At 37.5% G+C, this 24,339-nt stretch overlaps 3 protein-coding genes and 1 gene segment (V, D, J or C); 3 read left to right on the top strand and 1 right to left on the bottom strand.

The window, feature by feature from the left end:
• Positions 1-1,459: 1,459 nt before the first annotated feature.
• LOC143413462 (uncharacterized) lies at positions 1,460-3,427 on the top strand. The gene is made up of 6 exons (XM_076876602.1): positions 1,460-1,477; positions 1,631-1,954; positions 2,141-2,482; positions 2,748-2,876; positions 2,971-3,014; positions 3,111-3,427. Exons 2-6 carry the CDS (start codon positions 1,762-1,764, stop codon positions 3,240-3,242), a joined length of 840 nt encoding a protein of 279 aa, XP_076732717.1. The 5' UTR covers positions 1,460-1,477; positions 1,631-1,761; the 3' UTR covers positions 3,243-3,427.
• A 4,307-nt stretch (positions 3,428-7,734) lies between these two features.
• On the top strand, positions 7,735-12,000 carry LOC112432343 (immunoglobulin superfamily member 3-like). Its single transcript, XM_076876262.1, has 4 exons — positions 7,735-7,777; positions 7,970-8,299; positions 8,380-8,739; positions 11,930-12,000. Exons 1-4 carry the CDS (start codon positions 7,735-7,737, stop codon positions 11,998-12,000), a joined length of 804 nt encoding a protein of 267 aa, XP_076732377.1.
• Positions 12,001-12,189: 189 nt separating this feature from the next.
• On the bottom strand, positions 12,190-12,846 carry LOC143413359 (Ig kappa chain V region K29-213-like). The segment is given in 2 exon segments: positions 12,190-12,542; positions 12,639-12,846. Coding segments are annotated over 2 exon segments (561 nt in total).
• A 3,777-nt stretch (positions 12,847-16,623) lies between these two features.
• LOC101469565 (immunoglobulin gamma-1 heavy chain-like) lies at positions 16,624-19,840 on the top strand. The gene is made up of 4 exons (XM_014408557.2): positions 16,624-16,630; positions 16,789-17,121; positions 18,277-18,615; positions 19,824-19,840. The coding sequence occupies exons 1-4, from the start codon at positions 16,624-16,626 to the stop codon at positions 19,838-19,840; spliced, it is 696 nt and encodes a 231-aa protein (XP_014264043.2).
• The last annotated feature ends 4,499 nt before the right edge of the window (positions 19,841-24,339 follow it).

The raw sequence follows: 24,339 nt of genomic DNA, 5'->3' as shown, positions 1-24,339 counted from the left end.
ATCCTTAAAACTAGACCAGTCAGTTCAATCAAAGCAGCCCCAAAGCTGTTCAGATGTTCTCTTGGGCCTCACTAGAACTCTAGCAGTTGGTTTCACCATGTTAAGGATGTTGCTTGCTAATAGCATTTAGCAGGTGGCTAAAGTATTACAGTAGTAATCATTACCCCTGAGTTCTCCAGGTAGATAAAAGGGGCGACACGTAACAGTCAAATACTTCAAGTCCAGAGAGCACTGAGTGTTGGTAATCTTAGTGTGTGTGCACCTTCTGTTGTTTGTATACACACACAGTCCTCTCCCACTGGCCTTACCGGAGTCACTTGCTCTGGTAGCCTGGTATGTTGTGTGACCTGTTAGCTGCACAGCTTCCTAAGCTACATAATCAATTAAGCCACTAATCAATGGATTAAACAGGACAGGAAAAAGAGTTGTTTTATTCAGTATTGCTCTAATATTTGCTTTATATCTATTAGTAAGAAGCAGTATCAATGTTTTAGGTTTTTGGACAAAGTTTGTGTTCTCCATTCTTTAAGCACCGGTTTGAGCACCGTTTAAGCACCGGCACCGTTTCAAAAGTACCGGTTTGGCACCGGTATCGGATAAAACCTAAACGATACCCATCCTTAGTTACAACCTTTATGACCCAATTCAAATTGGATCATAAAGGTTCCCATGTGTCAGATTTTTCTCTTGCACTTTTTAGTGTGATGGTTAGTTCTCCACTTTCTACGCTCTCTGGTAAAAAGCTTGCCTGTCTTCATTCCACTCCTCTAAGAACCCACCAACCAGCACAGCTTTCTATCTTCCTTACACAGCTCTGTTGTTATACAAAGTCTGCCAGAATTACTTTGCAGTACAACTGTTGTTGTTTATGTGAGTGAGTACATTTTTAGCTTAAATCGTGTAGTTTAAGATCAGCATTATTCTGATTCTTCCTCTGTGATTATGTGCGATTTTGTTTTTCTTTTCACACGATATACTTTGATATCTGTTAAGAAAATAGACTAATTCTGGTTTTTACAGGTGCAAAACCACTTTTAAAGGCAACATTCGGTCAGCCTGATCTATACTTCTTGCAAGGAAAAATTTATTTTGTGCCCCTTCATATGTATAGTGTTCCTCTAAGATGCACAATGTAATACGTTTCTTGCAGTAAAGTACATATCGCAAACAGCAGTAGTTCTTTTAAGTTGAAAGACTGGAATTCAGAATAGAACTCATACACAAACTGGCCTTCCAACGAAAAAAACAAACAGTAATTAATGTGGACAGCTGCAATGAGAGATGAATGACAGCCTTGTTTCATTAAGCCAAGGACAGGAAGTGTGCTTTGAATCTGATAACCAATCAGATGCATTTTACACCAAAGGTATGGCCATCCCACCTCCTTCACTCACTAAAATATGAATAACATCCTTAACAAAAGACACTGTCAAGATGATCACGGTATGGATTACACTGATTTTTCTTCATCGAGGATGTAAGTGCTTTTTTAAATTATTCTCTCTAATAATTGTCTTCGCTTGTACACGCTAACCAATAGAGGACTATTAGAATAAACAATCTGTGAGATGACTTTTACATGTACATAATGCTTTTTAATGTTTTTTTAATTTTATTTATTTTACTTCAGATTCTCTGGTTCCAGTGAAAACAGTTCAACTTGGTGAACCAGTGACCCTAACATGTGCTTTGCCCAAAGGGCTCCAGAGTGGAGAAGTCCACTGGTACAAGCAGAATCACGGGGATACCCTAAAGTTAATTATGACATCGTTTAAATCTACACCAGCGCAATATGGTCCTGCATTTTCTAGATCAAGATTTGAGGAACATAATGATAACAATTTCAGCAATGTGACTATTTTGAAGACCGTCCAAGAGGACGAGGGAATCTATCACTGTGGGCTCACAGAGTGGATTAGGACTAACTGGAGTGGCACATATTTGTTTGTAAAAGGTAAGTGTACATCCTTAATATAAGCTTTAAAAAAGCTCTTTTGCCTCTCTGTCTCCTTTTTTCGACCTGGACACATTTTGTTACATCCCCCTCATCCCCTGAACCTTTTTAGGGGAACGTAACACTCATTTACAATATTTTTCAGCTACTATGACAGCACAATGTCTTTGCATTTTTATTACACAGGAAACAATCAGAAAGCATCAGTAGTTGTTCAACAGCTGACAGGATCAAATCCAATCCATCCAGGAGACACAGTGACTTTCCAGTGTTCAGTCTCTCACTCTGTCAACAAGACGTGTCCAGGAGGTCTCAGAGTTCTTTGGTTCAGAGACAGATCTCATGAATCTCATCCAGTCATTTACGCTAATACACATAATGAATGTGAGAAAAGATCTGATACTCAGAGGACATGTGTTTATCACTTCTCTAAGAACGTCAGCTCCTCCGATGCTGGGACTTACTACTGTGCTGTGGCCACATGTGGAGAGATATTATTTGGAAATGGAACTAAACTGGATATTCACGGTACCTGTACCACTCATCTTTTAATTTGAAAATTAGAATATTTAAGTTTAAAATTTGTAAATTTCAGCTGAATTTAGCAGCATTTTGGTGTAAAACAAGTATTTTCTATTTCACAGCAATCTCATTAGGAGATGACATTAAACTTATTTAATTTTGCATCCACTCTAAAGGGAAAATTGTATCATTCTGCTTTCCATTACTTCAAAAAGAGAAAAAAATTATAAACTAACAAACACATGTTTTGTTTTTTTCTTTGTCGTTCCAGGAGACTACTCATGGTCAAAGAGCGCCAGCACAGTTATTTTTCTACTGTGTGCTTTACTGGCGATATGTCTGATTGTTATAGCTGTCCTTATTTGCACATCAAAGAAAAACAGCATGGATAACTGTGAAGGTAATTAAAGTTAATCATAGCAATCTCATCAATGAATTTAAGTAAAATGTTTTTAATTTGAATTCATTGTTATCTGTATTATTCTGCAATTAAGTTGCTGTTCTGCAGGAAAACTTTAGTGATCAGAGAAGACAACAGGTAAAGTACTTAAAAATAGGGCTGTCCTAATTTAAAAAGCCTAATTGTGTTTAGGTTTTAACATTTCCCATATTTTTCTTTGATTGATTTTCCTAGAATAAGGACACATGGATGTTTTCTGCTGCTGTCTTTACCCTGATGAAAGCTGAGAGAGGTGCATTAAAAGATGGAAAAATGTCGAAAAGGCAGCGACTCTACATGGCTTGTAAGGCTTTGGGGCTGGATTAGTGAATTAGCTAGCCTATTGAGTATCTCCCGGTATGCAATAATCGAGCTGATGTTTGCTTTTTAATAATGGGCTTCTTATCTCTTTTAGTATTCAATACAGTATATGTTATATCAGCATGCTTATTTGTATTTAGATTGAATTATCTGCACACACTGCATTGATGCATGAATGCTGTTGCATGAACAGTGTGCAAAAGTCAAAAGCAGAAATGTAATTTCAGTTCTGTAATGTATCAACTGTGCTAAAATTCTGCAACATGAATAAATATAATGCTTAAAAGAGAAATTTGTTTGTGAAATTATTCTATAAATAGGCTTTAATAGATGACCACCCTGGATAGGTTGTCAGTCTATCACATGGCTAACATGCATACTATGCTAGAAATAGTGTGCTATTAATAGGGAATTTAATGATAATGTGTTGATAAAATTAAAAGTAGTGATTTGTATTAGCTTTACTACTTTTAGTCAAAGATCTAACCTTTAGAGAAGTTTGACAAAGTTGTGTTTTGCCTTGCTAAGAAGGGAAAATACAAAAATAAATGCAATTTTTTCCACTTTAGTTTGTTCACAAAACAGGATTTCACATGTAATTCCCATCCATAGTTTTGTACAGACTAGAGACACAGCTTTCATCATTCCACATAATTCCTGTACCTGCAAGTGTAAATTAATTTTGTCTCACATCATCATCATCATCATCATCATCACCTTTATTTATAAAGCACTTTAAAAGAGCCACAGCTGACACAAAGTTATGTACATTTAAGCTACATAATAAAATTACATAAGATATAAATAAAAGCCAAATAAAAGAAAAATATATAAAATATAAGCTTATAAGGCATTTAAATAATTAATATAATTACAAGAGAAACTAAGTCTCACTGAGGTCAAAAGCCAACGAATAAAAACTAGTTTTAAGACGTGTTTTAAAAGTGGACAGTGAAGGCGCCTCTCTAACGTGCAAGGACAGGTTATTCCATAATTTAGGAGCCACGATAGAAAAGGCCCTGTCCCCTCGGAGCTTCCTCCTGGATCTTGGTACTTCCAGGAGCAGCTGGTCAGCTGACCTAAGAGACCGACAGGGTGAGCAGTGACATTTTGAACCAGCAGCAGACGTGAGAGCAGCGACTGACTGGCCCACACATAAAGTGCGTTACAGTAGTCCAGACGGGAAGAAATAAAAGCATGGATCACTTTTTGAAGGTGCTGGTTAGAAAGAAAAGACTTCACTTTTGCCAGTCACCTTAAAGGTTAAAAACTGGACTTCACCACTGCTCTAACTTGTCTGTCCAACTTAAAACCAAGGTCAGTAATAACAGGTTTAAAATAAACTTCCAAGGGTCCCAAATCAACAGAGGACGACTCACCGGGACAACTGGGTCCAAACACAACACCTCTGTTTTCTTTTCATTAAAATTTAAAAAGTTTAAAGCCAACCACACTTTAATGTCATTTTCTCTAAAACCTTGGAAAGTAAAGGAAGCTTGGAAACAGGCCTATAATTAGCTAATAGACATGTGGACAAGTGAATGCTTTCATTTCATGCGTCTTGTTTCAGGGTTCATTAGAAAAATGTATGCTGATTCATCCTCTTTTATCAAATTATTAGCAGTAAGCAAAACGGGTAAGAATTCACTTTTCTATCTTGTAAATTACATTTCAGTCAAAAGCAACATTGCCACCAAGGTCAAAATCAAAGGGAATCATTGAGAGATCTCTGCAGTATGAATCTGGGCCGCAAAAATAAGAAATGAGATATTGTTCTGAGCCAATAACAACATCTAGATCTGCAGGCACAACATCTAGAGAACTACATTCTTCAGTTAACATCAGTGACCATCATTTAATAATAAGAAAGAGACCTGGAAAATATTGAGTCTATGTAGGGCTCCAAGGTGGGAAAAAAAAGTGCTAATCAAAAAGAACACAAAGGCTGATCTCACATTTTACCAGAAAACATCTCGATTATCCCCATGACTTTCTGGAACAGTTCAAGTATCAACGGTTCATGAGATTTCCCATCATAGCATTTTTACTAAAATCTCCAGTGTGTGGTTGGTTAATGATTTGCACTTTACCTTCTCTTTGTTGATAGTTCTCTCTGTAACTACAAACAAACACAAAAAACATGAAAGTGTGAAACGGTCAGCTCATGAGGGAGAAAAAGGTGTGAGGATGCGTCTAACCTTTTCACACCTATTGCTTTTTGATAAAACAGTGGTAGCTGTTACTTGATATTACAGAAAGAGAGAGAAAAGGAAGAGAGAGGAAGTATAAGAGGAAGAAAGGCCTCTTTGTACATGCTTGGTTGAAAGCAAAATCATAGCAATGCTAAAGTTTCCATGTATCACAATTGTGATTGTTTTTCATAAAGTGAAATAAAACAATCAACCAAGAAAACCCCAGTATAATTGATAGAGTTAATGCCTATTTCACATAACCAGTATGATGACTGAAAATTATATTCCACGTTCTCAAGAAACAAGCAGATGTATCCCAATTCAGCGTCTGCAGCCTTAAAGGCCGCATTTTAAGGCCGATTACGTCACAGCGACGCGACGAAGGCTGTCCCAATTCGAAGGCTGCCTCAAATGCGTCCTTCATTTCCCTGAATTTCAAGGACGTGGCGGTGTAGACTTCATGGCCCAACATATCCCAGAATGCATAGGGCGGTGATGGGTGTGGATAATTTTACCGAAAAAAAACGGCGGATGAGGGGCGTCCGAAGAGTAAACTTTAAGTAAGTACTGAATATTATGTCACTTATTTATGTGCAAATGTTTAATAACGAAGAACATGAAAACATTCCTGTTGGCCACATGTCGGCAAAGTCATGTGACATTAGTGACGTTTGTACTAACTTGGTTTTAAAGCCTTTACTTTAAAATATACGCCGTTCAATAGCTGAGCTTAATCTTACAGAGAATGATCAAAGCTCATGTAGAAACAAACCTTTGTTTACAGTTTCTGACTCTCCGCCAAGCTTCTCTCCCTCATGTCACTGTTTAGTCCTGTGTTTAGCAATTAAGCTTGTGAAAACCTATATTGCTGTTTCCTGTTTTGAATCTGTTCTTGGGTTGACGTCTATGTACTGACAGAGATGGAGGTCAGCACAGGGTGCAAAGCCACCAGTGAAAGTCCACACAGCTGATGAGCTTCTGATGAGCGAGTGGGGTGCAGATCCAAGAATTATTAAAATGGACAGAATGGTCTGGCAGAGAATCACTGGCACAGCTGGTCCTTAAGGTAGCAGTCTCAACATGGATAATAACTTGCAGGTGTGGGAGAGAATAAACTTGGAAAAGCAGCTCTACCATAAGGTGGAGTCAGAGAAGAAGCCGCTGAGAAACCATTTCAAATGATCATTGGCAGATAATTGACTTATTTGAAGTGTTTCAGTCTGGTTAAAGAATTCAACATAGCACAGAAACGGTCATGGTAGATTGCCACTACCTAAACCTGGTTCTGACAGAGGTTTGTTCCTGTTAAAACTTAGTTTATCCTTCTCACCAACTCAAAGTGGTTAATTATAGGGGGTCATTTGTTGAGCTTTTCCTCCAAATACTGTAGGTTCTGTAACCTACAGCATGAAGTGCCTTGAGGCACGACATAAGCAGAATGAAGTACATATGACAAAACAAAGCTACCAGTGTTCAAGTCAAAAGACCAGAAGACCAATCAGTCAGAACACAACTTGTACACAAAAACATTCAAAACAACCATCAAACCAGCTCTGTTCTAGGATGTCCTCTGGACCCAGTGGAGGTGGTGAGTGACAGGAGAACGGCGGCTAAGCTGTCATCCCTGATGGACAACATCTCCCACCCCATGCAGCAGACTGTGACAGCACTGAGCAGCTCCTTCAGTGGGAGACTGCGGCACCCACGGTGTGGGACGGAGAGATTTCGCAGGTCTTTCCTCCCCACTGCTGTCAGACTCCATAATAAAGACTTTAACTGATCAAGCACACACATCCATACATATGCAATAATACTAAGTGCAATAATCCTTTCTGTCATCGTTGTATTTTTACTCAGTTGTATATAGTATTTGTATTTGTATTCTATTTTTATCTTATTGTATATTTATTTTATTTTATTCTACTGTATATAGTATTTTATTTTATTCTATTCTGTACAGTTGTGTACTGTATTTATTCTTATTGTATTCTAATTTTTGCCTCATAACTTTTGCACTGTCCACTTCCTGCTGTGACAAAACAAATTTCCCACATGTGGGACTAATAAAGGTTATCTTATCTTATCTTATCTCGAAAAAAGTAAACAACTTGGATAACTGTGATGAAAGGTAAAAGACAAGTGATGTTTTACAAAATGAAGGATCGGACTAATGTGACAGGAAGACGACTTCTGAAATGACCTGTTTGATAACCAATCAGCAGCATTTTACAGGTTAGTCTAAAACAATCCCACCTCCTCTTCTAGCTGAAATATGAAGAACGCTTCTAGCAAAAGACATTGCCAAGATGATCATGGTATGGATTACACTGAGTTTTCTTCATCGAGGGTGTAAGTGGTTTTTCATTATTCTCTATAATAATTTTCTTAACTTTTATAGAGAATTTAAGCGCTTTTTTATTTTCACTAATAATTTTCTTTGTTGAAACTCTACATACTAAAATTACAATTAATACAATTATCATTTAAATGTTTCTTTTTTTTCTTGTAACACTTTTTCTATTTCTTTTTCTTTTTCTTCAGATTCTCTGGTCCCAGTAAAAACCGTTCAGCTCGGTGAAGCAGCAACATTAACATGTGCTTTGCCCATTAAAGAATTCGGCAGTATAACAGTCCACTGGTACAAGCAGAGTGCTGGAGATGGTCTTAAATTAATTGTGACATTGTCAAAATCAGCACCACCTGAATATAGTCCTGAGTTTTCTAGAAAGAGATTTAATGTGGAAAATGCTAATAATGTTTGCAACCTGACCGTTCTGAAGACAGTCCAAGAGGATGAGGGAATCTATCACTGTGGAATAGCTGAGTGGATGTATCCCATTCAGTGGAGTGAGACGTATTTGTCAGTAAAAGGTAAGACTGAGCTACTTTTACAAACTTTAAAGTTTCTACTATAAGCTTTAAAGCATCTCCGTATCTTTTGTAATACACAGGAAATACTCAGATGACATCAAACTATACTGTTGTTCAGTGGCCTCCAGTATTAGACCCACTCCATCCAGGAGAATCAGTGACTCTGCAATGTTCGATCATCTCTGTCTTTGACAAAGCAACATGTTCAGAAGATCTTAGTGTCTTTTGGTTCAGAGCCGGATCAAATAAATCTCATCCAAACATCATCTATACTCATGGAAATACACATGATGAATGTGAGAATCGATCTGAGACTCAGAAGAGATGTGTTTATCGCTTCTCTAAGAACGTCAGCTCCTCTGATGCTGGGACTTACTACTGTGCTGTGGACATATGTGGGGAGATATTATTTGGAAATGGAACTAAAGTGAATATTCAAGGTAGGTGTACCATGATCTGTTCATTTGAATATTTAAAAATGTAAGTGTATAGACCATAATTAGTATTTGGGTGTAAAATTTCACATTTATAGGAATCTAATCAGTAGGTTGACTTTTACTCATCTGTTACTGTATTTCTTCTTTTGTTATTGTTCCAGGAGACTGTACGTGGTCACAGGGTGCCAGTACAGTTATTCTTCTGCTGTGTGCTGTCTTGACTATATGTCTGATTGTTATAGCTGTCCTGATTCGCATGTCAAAGAAAAACAGCAGGGATAATTGTGAAGGTAATATAAGTTAATCATAGCTATCCCATCAAATTTAAACAAAAAGTTATAGCTGTCCTCATCAAGAAAAACCTTAGTGATCATTTCTCAGGCAATTAAAGTTTACCACAGTGTTTTAGCTAAAAATAATTAAAGTAAAAAGTTTTGCATTTCTATTAATATTTATCGATATATTCCATAAACAAGGTGCTGTTCCACAGAAAAGATTCAGCGCTCAGAAAAATCAACAGGTGAAGCTTGGGTTATCTCTGTAAAATAATCAAAATGTATTGGTGTTTAGCATTCAATATTGCAAATATTTTTATTTATCTTTTTCCCAGAATAAGGACACGTGGTTGTTTTCTGCTGCTGTCTTTACCATGATGAAAGCTAACAGAGGTGCATTAAAAGGTGCAAAAGCAGTGAAGATGCAGAAGATCAACATGACTTGCAAGACTTTAGGGCTGGATCACTGAATTAGCAAACCTGTTTAGCATCACTTGGTATGTGATCACCTAGTTGATGTTGGCTTATCTTTAATGCCTATAAGCTGTACTCAGTATTGTATACTGAATGAATCTCATTCTTCCATTCAGCCAGAAATTACAACATTCTTGTCTAATCTGGCCATGAGTGGTATTTGTTGTTCTCTCATCTCATGCCATCTCCTTTCAACCTGCTGTAAAGAAAAAAAATCCTCCAAATACTTCAAAAAACCAATTAAAACAATACACGTGATGAGATGCCCAGCTACGTAATATACATAGTTTCCAGTGCTCCCCTTTCCCACATTTCTTAATTTTTTTACAACAAAGTTACAAATTTTATTTGATTTAAATAAAATAAATGAATATTTCTATTCTATTTTTGTGGTCATGGTTATTATACTGAGGAAATGCAACTTTATATCCCACCTGCAGTTTTTCTACACGTAAAGGCACTTTATCCAGAGTAACCGTATATCAGAGACGTTTACAGATTTCAACATTAGAAACGATCAGTGGTTTTAAGAACCTTACATTACAATCTGTATCAAGACAAAAAACTGCAGCAGTGAGCTTATTGTATGATTTATTGTACAAATCTGGACCAGTCTTTATCATACAGAATTTATTCATATTGTAAAAATGTCTCCACTTATGTAAATAAAAAAACATTTGCCAAACTCTTGTCCACAACAAATGTCTGTTGTTTTGCACCTTTTTAAAGTCAAAGGCAAAAGACATCCTGTAATTCAGTTGGTTGGTGTGAATGTGGACGTGTAGCACTCTGTCGCCTCGCCTCTGTCAGTGTACCCCATGGCAGCTGTGGCTACAATGTAGCTGCCATCACCAGTGTGTGAATGGGTGAATGACTGAATGTAGTGTAAAGCGCTTTGGGGTCCTTAGGGACTGAGTAAAGTGCTATACAAATGCAGGCCATTTACCATTTACCATGACTGATTGGTGATCTGTCCAAGATGTGCTCTTCCTCTCACCCTATGGCAGCTGAAATAAGCTCCATCCCCCATGTGACCCTAAGCATAAGCATAAGCATATGGATATATACATGGAACTTAAGAAGACGTTCTCTCCCACATGAGCTGATCGGAGTCTTTAGATAATAAACAGTATTTGCATTGGGGAATGGTCTCCAAATATTAAACTTTTGTTAGCAAAAGTTAAAAAGGTCAGAGCATCTGGCTTCTGCCCTTGGCTTATACAGAGCGTTGCTGGTGGTCTTTAACATCAGTGTACACATAGTCTTGCAGTGACTCTCTCCTCTTCTTCCCTCTTTTTACACTTGTTGCAGAGAAATGCACCGATGAATAGTTCATAGGCTGAAATGACACATATTTCAGATTTCATGGGTGGAGAATCAGGATGAATTTAAATGAGATTACTGAGATTAGAATTATTAATAAGTTACATATTTAATTTAAGACTTTGCTGTTTACCTTGTAACTTTATTCCAGTTTATTATATAATGATATTGGAACACATTTAACAAAATGGCAAAACAAGATTATAATATATAACTTATATGCTGTGAGTATGATATTATGCATGCCCTCTCCACAAGACATACTGCAGCATGTCCAAAGGTATATTTACCAAAACTGCTCGATCCACATTTGACACGTCCTGTCCAAAATGACTGGAGGCATGCATTTCCCCTATAAAGAGAAAAGGTAAAGGAGTTTTGAATTTTTGAGTTTACATATGAGGAATATGGTTACAGCTGTCATGACACTGTTTTATTAAGGGCCACTTATAAACAGACAGAATGCATCTAGTGGCTGGGACCTGGATGTCACTGTCTGCAGGGCAGACCGAGTGGAGTGAGTGAGGTGAATCCAGGAGCAGACACAGGCAAGGAGATGGAAGTGAACTTTATACAAAAGGCGAGCCATTATTATGGCTGATACAAGGTGGCGTGACAAAACAGCAAGGACAGTGGCTAAACTCAACTATAAACAACAATGACTATGACTGTGACGACTGTGACAACATGGTGGCAGGTAACACAGACGATGCAACCCTGAACACAGGAAGACGGAGGACTTAAATACACACGAAGCAATCAGGTGATTAGGGTTGCACCCTGTTTCCTGTCCTGTTTGTGACATTTTACTGACAGGCTTTTAGAAGGCAATAAAGTTCTTTTGGCTTAACTGGAATGATGTATTCACCGTGTAATGAAACACGTGAAATGTACTGTTTCTAAGTCCTTTGTGGATTCCTTACTTAGGGTTAGGAGAAATTTGCTGACCCAAGTTGGCAAGGTAACTTGCTAAGGATCTTTTCTATAACTGTTGGGAAGGTGGAGCAGTCCATATATATATATATATGTATATATGGGTGTGTGTGTGTATTTTGTGTGTGTGTGTATGTATTAACCTACCTCTGCAGTGCTCCTTTGTTGTGCTCCTTTGTTTTATGTAGAAAATAAGAAAGGCAATCACAGAAACACAGCAGGCCAGCAGTACTCCAAGAGCAAGGACAACAGGTTCTAATTCAGGTCCTGATTTTTATGGAAATTTATCATATTTATTTTATACAGACTATTGGGAGTTATGCTCGTGTATTCGAAATCAGTCTATAAGATATTGATACAAATATTGATTTACTGATGAAATGAGTAAAACAATTTTCTAAAAAAAAAGAAAAAGCAAGCTAGTTTCTGATTTAAATACCAATGTTCACTACATACGTGTCTCTACTTGAGTTCCATTACCAAACAGGATCTTTCCACATGTGACCACAGCACAATAGTAAGTCCCAGCATCAGAGGAGTTCTGTATCGTTTTGGACAGGCTGAAGACACAACTTCTCTTCACATCTTCAGTTCTGCTGTTCCTGTGAGTGTTAATGATGTTTAAATCAAATCCTTCTGGTCCAGCTCTCAACCAGTACACTGTGTGTTCATCTGAACACTGGACAGCAGTTTCTTTGTTCTTCGAGAGAAGCGAACAATTTAGTGTCACTGAGTGTCCCAGAAGAACCGATGCCCTCTGTGGACTTTGTTTCACGTAGACACATTTCTGGTTACTGTGATCTGTGAATCAGACAAATTCATAACATAAACTATTTTTAGTTAATTAAAAATTGAAGGTGATCAGTGAGACTGACAGATTAAAGAAAAAAAATGTACCATTCACAAACAAGAATGTTCCTCCACTGAATTTAGGAGAGTAATCTGTTCCAGTGTGACAGAAATATGTTGCTTCATGCTCTTTACTGACATTTCTGATAGTTAGAAAATACTGAGATGCCTTTTTTATAACTGTGAAACGAGAATCTTTGAATTCCTCAGAAATAGTGCTTTGGCCACGGATGACTTTGGCAACAGTTTGGACCATATGTCCAAGAGGCTGTTTATGCCAGTAGAAATATTTCATTTCCACCCCAAAGACATTACACACTAAAGTAACATTGTCACCAGGTTCAACAGCAGTCAAAGAAATCGGTGGAAGAAGGTCAGCAGCCAGAATCAGGGCTGTGAAAAAAGGAAAACAAGAACAGTTTCAACACTACAGGACAATATCAATGTAATTACCTGTAGAAACATTAGTACACAACTATGGCTAAGATACACAGCAAAATCTCCAGTGTTAAATTAACACTTTTGACAGTGTTATATGTTTAAAAGTAACCTAGTCAGTTTTGAAGATTAACAATGGCTAACACTGAGCAGTGCTGATTTTCTAACACTGGAAAATAACTCAAAATGTTAGAAATATTCCAGTGTTAGAAAACCAACACTGCTCAGTGTTAGCCATTGTTAATCTTCAAAACTGACTAGGTTACTTTTAAACATATAACACTGTCAAAAGTGTTAATTTAACACTCAACAGTGTTGTATTTAACACTCAGAGGTGTGGACCCATATAGACACTCTCCAGTGTTAATTTAACACTGGAGATTTTGCTGTGTATATTTGAGTTTTCAGACATCGCACATTACAAACAGAAGATGTGCATCATGTCTTTCACACTGAAAAAGAAGTGCACTTACCTGGTGTAAAAAGCAGAATGAAAACAGTCAGTTTTAAGGTCATTGTACTGCAGCTTCGCGCTAATGTTCTCTTCTTGCCCAAATAGTCACACGGTGAGGAGTGTTTCTAAAGCACAAACAGGTCATTGGCGGAAATGTCAGAAATTGCCTTCTGCCTATTTAGTAAAAATACACATAGGTGTGTGTTAGAAGTTATCACTTCCTTTATTCTGACCACTTAAAGAATGGCAGAGTTATTTTTTTCTCACAGTTTGCCCCACTAAGCGTTTCAAGCCTCCTCGTCATTTAGAAGAATGCAGATTTTTGGTACTTCTGCATTTACTTTTCACACACAGACATTATACAGTCCATGTGCCAAAATCTAATACATTAGTTTAGAAAGAATTACCGTGTGAGAAATTGTTCCCTTTATTTCAAAGATTAAAAATGATTTCAAATTAGATATCTCATGTAATACTTACAGGGAAAAAAGAGGATTTCTCGAGCACTGTGAGCTACTTTGCATTTGTTCACATGTGAGGTTGAAGAAAAGTGTCGAAGCTTCAGGGGACAATAAGAGGAAATGTATCCAAAACCACACATTCTCATCTCACACTTTCAAAAGGTGTATAGGCCACATATGTAAGTTTGTAAGTCTGAGTTCAGTCCTGTCTCTGTGTCAAGTTTATATGTGGGAGTCTGTGGGCTCAAATTGTGGTCATAAATATTTTGTACTTGTAAATCACAACTAGCTGTGAGTTGAGAGTTTTGTAACCTTGCACACCAAAATATCTGAAAATCATCTGTTTGTGTATTTGTAGATGAAAAATAGTGTGTGTGTGTGTGTGTGTGTGTGTGTGTGTGTGTGTGTGTGTGTGTGTGTGTGTGTGTGTGTGTGTGTGTGTAAAAAATGATTTGTGTTTGTAAAACATATTTACAAATTATTTTTGTTAAGATCTGCTTACAGATACAAAGCAAAAAACTACCTATAAAACTCTGGACTCAAGTTCCCTGCTTATGGGTGAGTTTCAACTTGCAAGTATGAATTTTGACCCGGTTTTTCTTCCTTTCAGCTGATTGGTCAGTGTCATGTCAATCACAAATTTAACAACCCAATCAGACAACAGGTGGGTTTGGCTGTCGGTGGGGTTCTTTACTGAGCTTCAGGTCCTGGTAGGGTAACACAGTTTGAAGTTGGAGGATCTCTACATGAGATATGACATGAGTAAGGTTTGAAAGGATAAAGTTGTCCTATACAAATGGTCAGAAATACCATTATTAATTTAGTATTACTTTAACACAAAGTCAGGGCAGACCTAGGACCATTGCTGTGAGTCACACTGCGCAGCATAAAGGCCCTTTCACATCAGACGTGGCATGTGCTGTGCTCACCGCTAACTAAGAGTGAAGGATCCAAAATTTGTTGTGCTGCCTGCTGAGCTCTGCTTGTATGTTGTTGTTTTGCAGCCGCTCTACGTGAACTAGATGCGCCTGCTCCTTGTCGTTTTAAAAACATGTATCTCTCTGACTTTATATCCTCTACAAGTGTTTGTGTGGTATTATGTTCAAATGTTTAATAAAAACATGTATCGCACAGAATGTTTTCCTTTGTGGATCAGACTTAGCTTGCTTGCTTATGTAATATTGTAGTCAAATGGTGTCTTGGTTTTTTTTTCTGAAAACAAGGCTAACACCATCATAAATACTGAACTGAAAACAAAACTGAATGGAAAAAATGCTAAAGTTGTATACAGACAGTGTTTAACTTTTGAAGAACCAATGAGTACATGTTTTTAAAAGAAGCAAACCGTCAGTTAGTTAAAATCCTGAATACTCTAATACAGCGGTCCCCAACCCCCGGGCCTCGGACCGGTACCGGTCCGTGAGTCGTTTGGTACCGGGCCGCGAGAGTTGAGGCTCAGGTGTGAAATGTCTGGTTTTCAGGGTTTTTATCGGTTTTCAGCGTTATTTTGTTATCGTTTTTATCATTTACTCAGTTTTCCTGGGTCTTTTCACGCATGTTATGAATAAATTTTCTTTTTTTCGGTACCGGTACTAGTTTTATTTTGTTGTATTTATCCGCGACACCTTAAAGGCCGGTCCGTGAAAATATTGTCAGGCATAAACCGGTGCGTGGCGCAAAAAAGGTTGGGGACCGCTGCTCTAATACGTACATAAATCCCGGGACAAGGCATGAAACACTGTGACATTATTTATTTAACAGAGGCATACCCCTACTGCTTCCACAGGGATTAAAGAGCAAGTAGCAGCCGGGTAATGCTAATCAAATACACTTAGTTCATCATAAGCCACCTCTGTAAAAACAAAAGTTTTGAAAGTTTGGAGGTATTTTTTAGTGTGTGAACACAATGCCAAGGAAGACAGACAATCCCATCATTCTATAATGAAAAAGATTATTCACAATGTCCTGTGGATAGATGAAACCAAAGTCCAGATGTATCGTCATAATGCACAGTGTCACATTTGATGCATAACAAACACAATATATTAGAATGAGGTGAGGTTAACCTGAGCATTTTCGTTCAATTTTTGCTACATAAATCATGAAATTGTGTAATATACCATGAGTTGTTGTTCATCTGAGACTGTATTTAATACATTTTAGAAAATGGTAAGAAGAGAGTATTTATTATCTCATGATATACAAAAAGCTTGAAACTGAAAGACATTGAACTGATTCACATTACTGCAAGTTTGTCTTTGCTTTGTCAGACAAACATCTTTTATTTAGCTGAAAACTGTCTTATCTTATCTTTCTATAGACCTATTTTAGTTCATTTATTTAGTTTCAGCTGAAAACTTTCTAAATGTATATAATGAAAAGAGCTTTTCATGTTTAATGTGTTTGAATTAAACAACACTAAAGAAATACTAGCACCAATGACTAGCGGTGCTACTCATTGGTGTTGTTTCATGTGTTTATGTAGGAAATATAGTTGATATTTCCACTGTGGTAAAATAGTGAATGAGAAAGCAAAGCAAGGCCAATCAGACTGATCTAAAATTGTTCCCTCCCACATTGCACGTCTATTTTAAAGCTGGTCATATCATCATATGCTCCAATGTAAATGTGTTTTAATAAGAAAATGATGGTCCTATTTTATTTACTGCTGTCAGCCAGAATGGGGGGTAAGTATGTATCAAAGACGTGTTGCAGTTATAATTAAAGTACCATGCATATGTTCTCACAGTAATTTAGCACGTGGCAGACAACAGTTTATCTTTCTTGTTTGTAATAGTATTTGTTTACAAGTATCATAACTTTTTTTGTTTGTTTGTTTTTTCAGGTTGCTCAAATGATCACAATTTTGTGACAAAGACTGTTGATGTTGGACAAAATGTGACACTTTCGTGTATTCGCCAGTCAACACTTTTGCACCAGGAAACATTATTTTGGATCAGACTTGTTTCTGGAAACCAGTTTGAATTCTTGGGAGGAACATTCACCTTTGATTATGACGATGTTAACAATACGTCTCATATTACAGTAAAACAAGAACCTGGAACCTTTATTATGCAAATCAGTAAAACTAAACTAAGTGATACTGGTTTTTACTACTGCATAAAAGTCAGACAGCTTGCTATGACCTTTTTGGAGGGAACATTTCTGACCATCAAAGGTAAAAAAAAAAAAAGTCTATGTGCTTATGAGTCTAATTTTAAAATGTTCAAGGTTTGGAGGCCTATCTCCACCCACCACCACTTCCCCTGCCGGTGGCGGACTCCCTCAGGTGTCGGTGTGTTGGTGGTTCTTTGTGTCTGGGGGTGGGCGTCCGGGTACACACCGGCTCACTCCTTGGCGGCCGCTTGTCGGGGCCTGGGGCCTGGGGCTCGCTCGGGCCCCTTTGGAGGTGGGGTGCCCCCGGCCTCTCGGCCTAGGGCTCGGTCACTCAGGCGCAGCTGGGGGCCGGCGGAGCTCACGGGCGCGTCACTGCAACCCCCCCTGGCTTCTGCTCCGCGGCTGCTGAGTGAGCCCTCATCTGGGACTCTCCTCAGCTCTTACTGGAACAGTGGCGCGGCTGCCCCTCTGTTGGTCTTCCATGGTCTCTTGTGTTCTGGGGGCCTCTGGATGTCTGGAGTTTTGATCTCCTCCATACCCGCTTCACACCCTGGAGGATGGGGCTGTGGCCCCCCCACACTCCCTAGCAGATCATTACATGGAGAAACCTTTGGAATGCAAGCATGCTGATCCACACAGGTATGCACACATGGGTATTCACAGACGCGGACTAAAGCTTTCTTGGCTGCTGCCTCAAAGCACACTGTGCGCTGTCTATCTTGCGTGCTGCACAATATCGTTTATTACTTAGTAAATACTGATATCTATGACTAGCTAGTTTATTGTGATGGTGCTTTGTTTTCTCTATTATTATGTTGCTCTTTGTTGTTTGCTGTCTCCTCTGTTTGTTTGTTTGTTTGTTTGTTTGTTTTTTCTCCATACAGGTGACCCAGGAGTTTTTTTTTTTTTTTTTTTTGTCTCTCTTCCCCCCCCTTCTCACCGTCTCTTCTCCCCTTGGGTTTTCTTTCTTTCTCTCCCCCTCTCTCTCTCATTCATTCCCCCTGTCCTATTTATTAAAAAAAAAAAAAAAAAAAAAAAAAAAAAAATGACAAAGGATGAACTGAAGCTCTGCCATCACGTAATGTCGCATACTGCTGTTTCTGATGTCATTTAAAAAAAAAAAAAAAAAAAAAAAAAAAAAAAAAAAAAAAAATGTTCAATTCAATGGCATCTCAATAAAGTTCATTTATTTATTTATGTTAATCTTTTTCAAAAGGTCCAGAACCTGATGTCATACAAATGCGATCTTCTGATCGTATTCATTCAGGAGCCCAAGAGACTCTGCAGTGTTCAGTCCTCTCTAAGTATGAGAAGAAAACGTGTCCAGAAAATCCCAGTGTGTACTGGTTCAGAGCTGGATCAGACAAATCCCATTCCATTTATGTTCATGGAAACAGTGGTGATGAATGTGGGAGTCCTGAAGCTCCCTCACAACGTAAATGTGTCTACAGCTTCTCAAGGAACGTCAGCTCCTCTGATCCTGGGCCTTACTACTGTGCTGTGGCCATATGTGGACAGATCATTTTTGGAAATGAATCAAAACTGGACATTAAAGGTAAATTTTACACTTCTGCACAACATACCCATGTGATCAATAAAATATATTTGTTTTAATTGATAATGTTGCCAAAATAATGGTTGTTTTAATTTTACAGCACCCAACATGTGGGATTTGCAGACAGCCAACACAACTCTCTTTCTGTTATGTGCTGCTTTGGTTACAAGTCTGATAGTTATAGGTTTCCTCATTTATACTCTCAAGGAGAAAGCTTGTGATTGTTGGAATGGTAACAGATGTTTTTCCTTACATCACTCGATCATTATTGTTTTAATTTTACAGGTTTACATTATAATCTAAATTAGCCTATCATATCATTATCTCTCTTTGTTCGACTAATAGAAGGTGGAAGATCCAGTAGTGGTCAACGGAGAAGTTGGCAGGTAAAGTGTATATCTAAGACTTGAAAAGGTTTCATACTTTTCTCGTGGCATTTGTAATTACCATCTAAAGTCTAAGATTTTCTCTCTCTCTCTCTCCCTATATATATATATATATATATATGTCTCATATTTTCCTCAGAGAGCTAAGGATTTGGTGACCTATTCTGTGGCAGTCTTCACCATGTGGAAAGCTGAGCAAAGGCATGACAGAACGGCAGCAGACTGACTCATATCAGTGCTTGACCAGATATTTTACACATTGTACATTTACCAACTAGAACTTTAATTTTCTCATAAATTGTGGGAAAGCTAGCATTTAGCTATCACCTCTGCTTCTATTTTACTAGTGTAATATTGTATATTTACGGAGCCCCGCAGGGGACATGGGAGAAAAAAAAATTAAGACGGACTTTTGCGAGATCTCGCAAAACAAACTCGGGATCTCGCAAAAGTTTTGCCCGCATTCTTCGGAGGCCGCCAGCTCGAAGCCGACCGGGAGGTCGAGGCACGATGTGCCGGGAAAGCGGTGTTCCTCCCGGTTGTAGTAGGTCTCGACCTCCCGTTAGCTTCGAGATGGTGGGTGTCGGATCTCCGAAAACGTCAGAGCACTTTTGCAAATATGTGATGTCTTGTAAACCGAGCAGATATCTGACGTTTACACAACTACATTCACGCCTCAAAATATCTTAAAAGTTTATTTTGTGACCCAGAAAGAGTAATATTACAACTAAGTAGCTGCCGCCATTGTTGGAATTCAGAGTTTGTTTTGCGAGATCTCGCAAAAGTCCGTCTTAAGTTTTTTTTCTCCCATGTCCCCTGCAGGGCTCCATATATATTAGACACTATGTAATATTTTAAAATCATGCCATACTCTGCGTGTTATTATAATTTTAAGGGGTAATTCATTCTTGCATTGGTTTTGAAGTTCATTCTTTCTGTTTTGAGGAGCTTTTGAAAGAGTATGTATGTTTAAGCTTTATTTGCCTTTGTCTGATATGTATGTTTAACAGTATTGATCTTCAGTGTAAAACATTTTCACTAAATGATAACAATCCCCATTGGTGTCTTTTTTCCTTAAAATTAGAATACATCACAAAAACAATGATCTAATAAAGTTGACTATATTACAGATTTGCTTTCAGATAAAAAAACAAGGCCTTCTTCTTTCATTTTTACATGCAACATTCTTTAAGCACTCTGAGTGCTCAGGTAGAGTAGAAAAGCGCAGTAGAAGAAGCAGTCCATTTAAGAACCAGTCCATATTTCTCTGATTGTATTTTTTTCATTTGTTTCTATCATGTTTAAGCTAACTGCAGATTTTTAATGTTTGCTTACAGCAAAAAACAATACATTACTTTGAGATGCTTAAATAGAAATACTAGGTTATGACTTACTTGAACCCTACAAAGATAAATAGTCTGTTACAAAAACAGTTGAATTATGACCAAAATTAACTTTCAAATAATTAAATGTATCCTAACCATCAAGGTTTGTTGGGAAAATGAGACACTTGGGTGAATAACAAATATGCTATATAGAAGTGGGTTATAAGTGAAATGAAAGGGATTTTGCCACACTATTTGAGAGACCAGTATTTTTGAATATTGCTCTGTCTATCACTTTAATCCACTTTGTAATATATCATCCAGTGTTGGAGTAGGCAGGGCTAATAGTAGCCACTGCGCAAAAAGATTCCTGTTGCAGACATGAGAACTTTGCCTTCGAATTTGCGGCTAATTTATACAAGGGTTTATTTACATAAAATTAAACTAACAGCTTTTCCAAAGGTTAAACAGTGACAGAGTCAGAAAGAAAAGTCAGAAAATATCTGTCTCTCAGGTGAAAACCGTGAGATCACTTACCTTTTTAGGCAGACTTTTCTTAGTTCTTACACTTCATTATCTTTGAAAATAGCATTTGGGAACTGTACACATGGCAGCAGAAAATTGCACAAAGGGGATAGATGGTGATTTCAAACAGTGTGACAAGGACAAAGCATCAGTATGTGTGACACTGTGCAGCATGAGTCTTTATGTGTGATGGAAAAATGCACTCCTGGACACACCTATTGTGGCATGACCAACCACAGAGGTGGTTTGAGACATTGGTAGGTGTTGATATGAGGCCGAAAGTCACAGTTCTGAAACTGTAAAGGGGTGAGTTTAAACATGGTCTTTTATTCAGTGTAATTCAAGGTGCTTTACATTGTAAGTTAAAGGCTCCACTACATTAAAAGAAAACATTCAATGCCCTAGGAGCAACCGGCTGGCGACAGTGGGAATGACAAATTCTCTTTTAACAGGAAGAGACCTCTGTCAGAACCAATCTCAGGTCGAAGCCATTATCCAGTCTGACTTGTATAAACTTTTGAGTAAAATTTTAAGCCTAATCTTAGAATTATAGAGAATGTCTGTGTCCTGAATCCAAAATGGTCGTAATGGAGTGTGTATAGGTGAGACAAACCAAATCCTAAGGATGCAGAAACGTAGGCTCAAATAATAAAAAGCCTGTCAGTTGTTTTCTGCCTGATGAAAAGTCCCTGAATAAGAAAGCAATTCATATGAAATCTAAATAAGGCATGGGGTCAAATCCTTTTATAGCATTTAACTGCTCAGACAATCATAAAAATAATGCTAATGCTAATGCTAATTGCGAGTTGCTTTTTTAAAATAGATAAAACAGTGATAACAGCTATCTGATGTTAAAGAGAGAAAAGAGAATCCCCTTTGTATTTACACCCTTGTTTGAAAGCCCAACCAGTCCTTTTGTTTCCGTGAGTAAAAACCAAGCAAACAAAAAGCAATAAAACCTGTACAGCTGCTACCTATTTCCACATCACAACATTATGATACCTTTTAATTCTGAGCAAGCATAATGTGGTTTAGAGGTTACTCAGGGGATGATGACAACTATGGGGCGCCGTTTGTAAACTGAAACATGCCGAAATTAACAGCAACATTTTTCCACATTTAGCTCTAAATCTTACAAAAACATGTTTTTTCGAGTCATTTTTTACAACATTTAGTAAAATATTTGTAACTTTTCATATTTAAAACAGGATTTTAAATGTTAAATCTAAATGCTAAATGTTAAATCTAAATGTTAAATGTTAAATCTAAATGCTAAATGTTAAATGTAAATATTATATTTAAATGTAAATGTTAAATGTTAAATGTAAATATTATATTTAAATGTAAATGTTAAATGTTAAATGTAAATATTATATATAAATGTAAATGTTAAATGTTGAATCTAAATGTTATATATAAATCTAAATGTTAAATGTTAAATCTAAATATTATATATAAATCCAAATGTTAAATGTTAAATCTAAATGTTATATATAGATCTAAATGTTAAATGTTAAATCTAAATGTTATATATAAATCTAAATGTTAAATGTTAAATCTAAATGTTATATATAAATCTAAATGTTAAATGTTAAATCTAAATGTTACGGGAAACTAAATATTTAGCTAATATGCAAATTTATTGTACGGGTCAACGGAAATACCAAAATAAAAGCTTCAAGAAAACCTCCCGCGCTAAAGTGTGCCGGTCGTGGTCAGGTTCTGTGTTTGCGCTCCTCTTACGGTCACTTTTGACTGCCATGAGCTGCTTCGACTATTCCCTACCAGCATGTCCAGCGATTTAGCTGAAAACATTGGAAGAGCCGTTTTGTCGGCCATCCAACGATTCAGCGGTAGTGCACCTGCGACCTCACAAACGCCGCAGCACTTGGTAAGTTTATTGTATAGCATTTTGGACGGGTTGATAGCAGTGTTAGCAAAACTAGCAAAGCTAAATTACTTAGCTAGTCCTCAATTATTTCATTTGGTAGGCAGCAGACAGAGATCGAGCATCATACAACTCTATTTATTTATTTGGTAGGTAGGTAAAAGTCGTTCTTGATGTAAATGTTTCCTTAGGAATCCAGCAATGCACCTGGACCAAGTAGACCTACCGTCTCCACTGGGATACCATACTGCTCGGTAGGCCTTCTTACACATATCATTTAATTTATTTATCATGAAATTTCCCCTTGTGGGACTAATAAAGGTATGTTATCTTATCTTAGCTGACTGGTTTTGATATACAGTCAGGTTCATAAGTAGTTGGATACAGACACATTTTCTAATGTTGCTTCTGTACATTGCCAGAATGAATTAAAAATGAAACTACTCCAATGCAGTTGAAGTGCAGACTTTAAGTTTTAATTCAGTGGGTTGGACTAAATGAATGCATAAAAATGTGAGGGGGAAAAATGAATTTGTAAACACAATCCTATCATTTCAGAGGCTCTAAAGTAATTAGACAAATTAAATAACTGAAAATAAAATGATAATTTCTATTACTTTATTCAAAACCCTTTGTTGGCAATGACAGCCTGAAGTCTTGAAGTCATGGACACCACCAGATGCTGGCATTCCTCCTTACTAAGGCTCTGCCAGGCCTTTACTGCATTGGCTTTCAGTTGCTGTTTGTTTGTGGGCCTTTCTGTCCTAAATTTAGTCTTCAACAACTGAAATGTATGCTCAATTGGGTTAAAATCCAGTGACTGACTTGGCCATTCAAGAATATTCTATTTCTTTACTTTATTAAAGTCATGGGGTGCTTGGACTGTATGTTTTGGGTCATCTTCCATCTTTATTATTAAATGCTGCCCAATCAATGTGACTACTTTTAGCTGGACTTAAGCAGACAAGTATGTCTCTGAACACATTCAGCTGCTTCAGTCCTGTGTCACATATTCAGTAAACACTACCAGTGCCACTGGCAGCCATGCACGCCCAAACCATCACACTGCCTCTGCCATGTTTTACAGATGATGTGGTATGCTTTGGATCATGAGTCGTTCCACCCTTCTCCATACTTTTTTTCTTGCCATCATTCTGGTAGAGGTTGATCTTGGTTTTATCTGTCCAAAGAATGTTTTTCCAAAATTTATCTGGCTTTTACTAGATGGTTTTTTTTTTGTTTGTTTTTTTGTTAAGTCCATTCTAGCCTTTCTATTCTTGAGGCTTATGAGTGGCTTGCACCTTGCAGTGAACCCTCTGTATTAGGGCTGTTCGATATGACAATATGAAAACATCTATCATTTCATATTATACGCTATCATTTGTTCTTGTCACGGCTGTCGAGGAGAGCCGTGTGGAGTTAGAAGAAGGACCCAAGATGCAGGCAGTGGATGAGATGCCGGTGAGTTTATTTACACAGTGGTGAGAAGGCAAAACAGGCAAGAGGGAAGACAAAACTAAAGACCTGAACTGGGAAAGCTAAATGACAAACCTGAGATGAAACAAAAAAGGGAAGAGAGGCAGAGAGACGAGCAGGACAC

Source organism: Maylandia zebra, linkage group LG2, assembly GCF_041146795.1.
Source record: "Maylandia zebra isolate NMK-2024a linkage group LG2, Mzebra_GT3a, whole genome shotgun sequence".
Classification (NCBI taxonomy): domain Eukaryota; kingdom Metazoa; phylum Chordata; class Actinopteri; order Cichliformes; family Cichlidae; genus Maylandia; species Maylandia zebra.
This window is presented reverse-complemented; position numbering and strand designations above follow the sequence as displayed.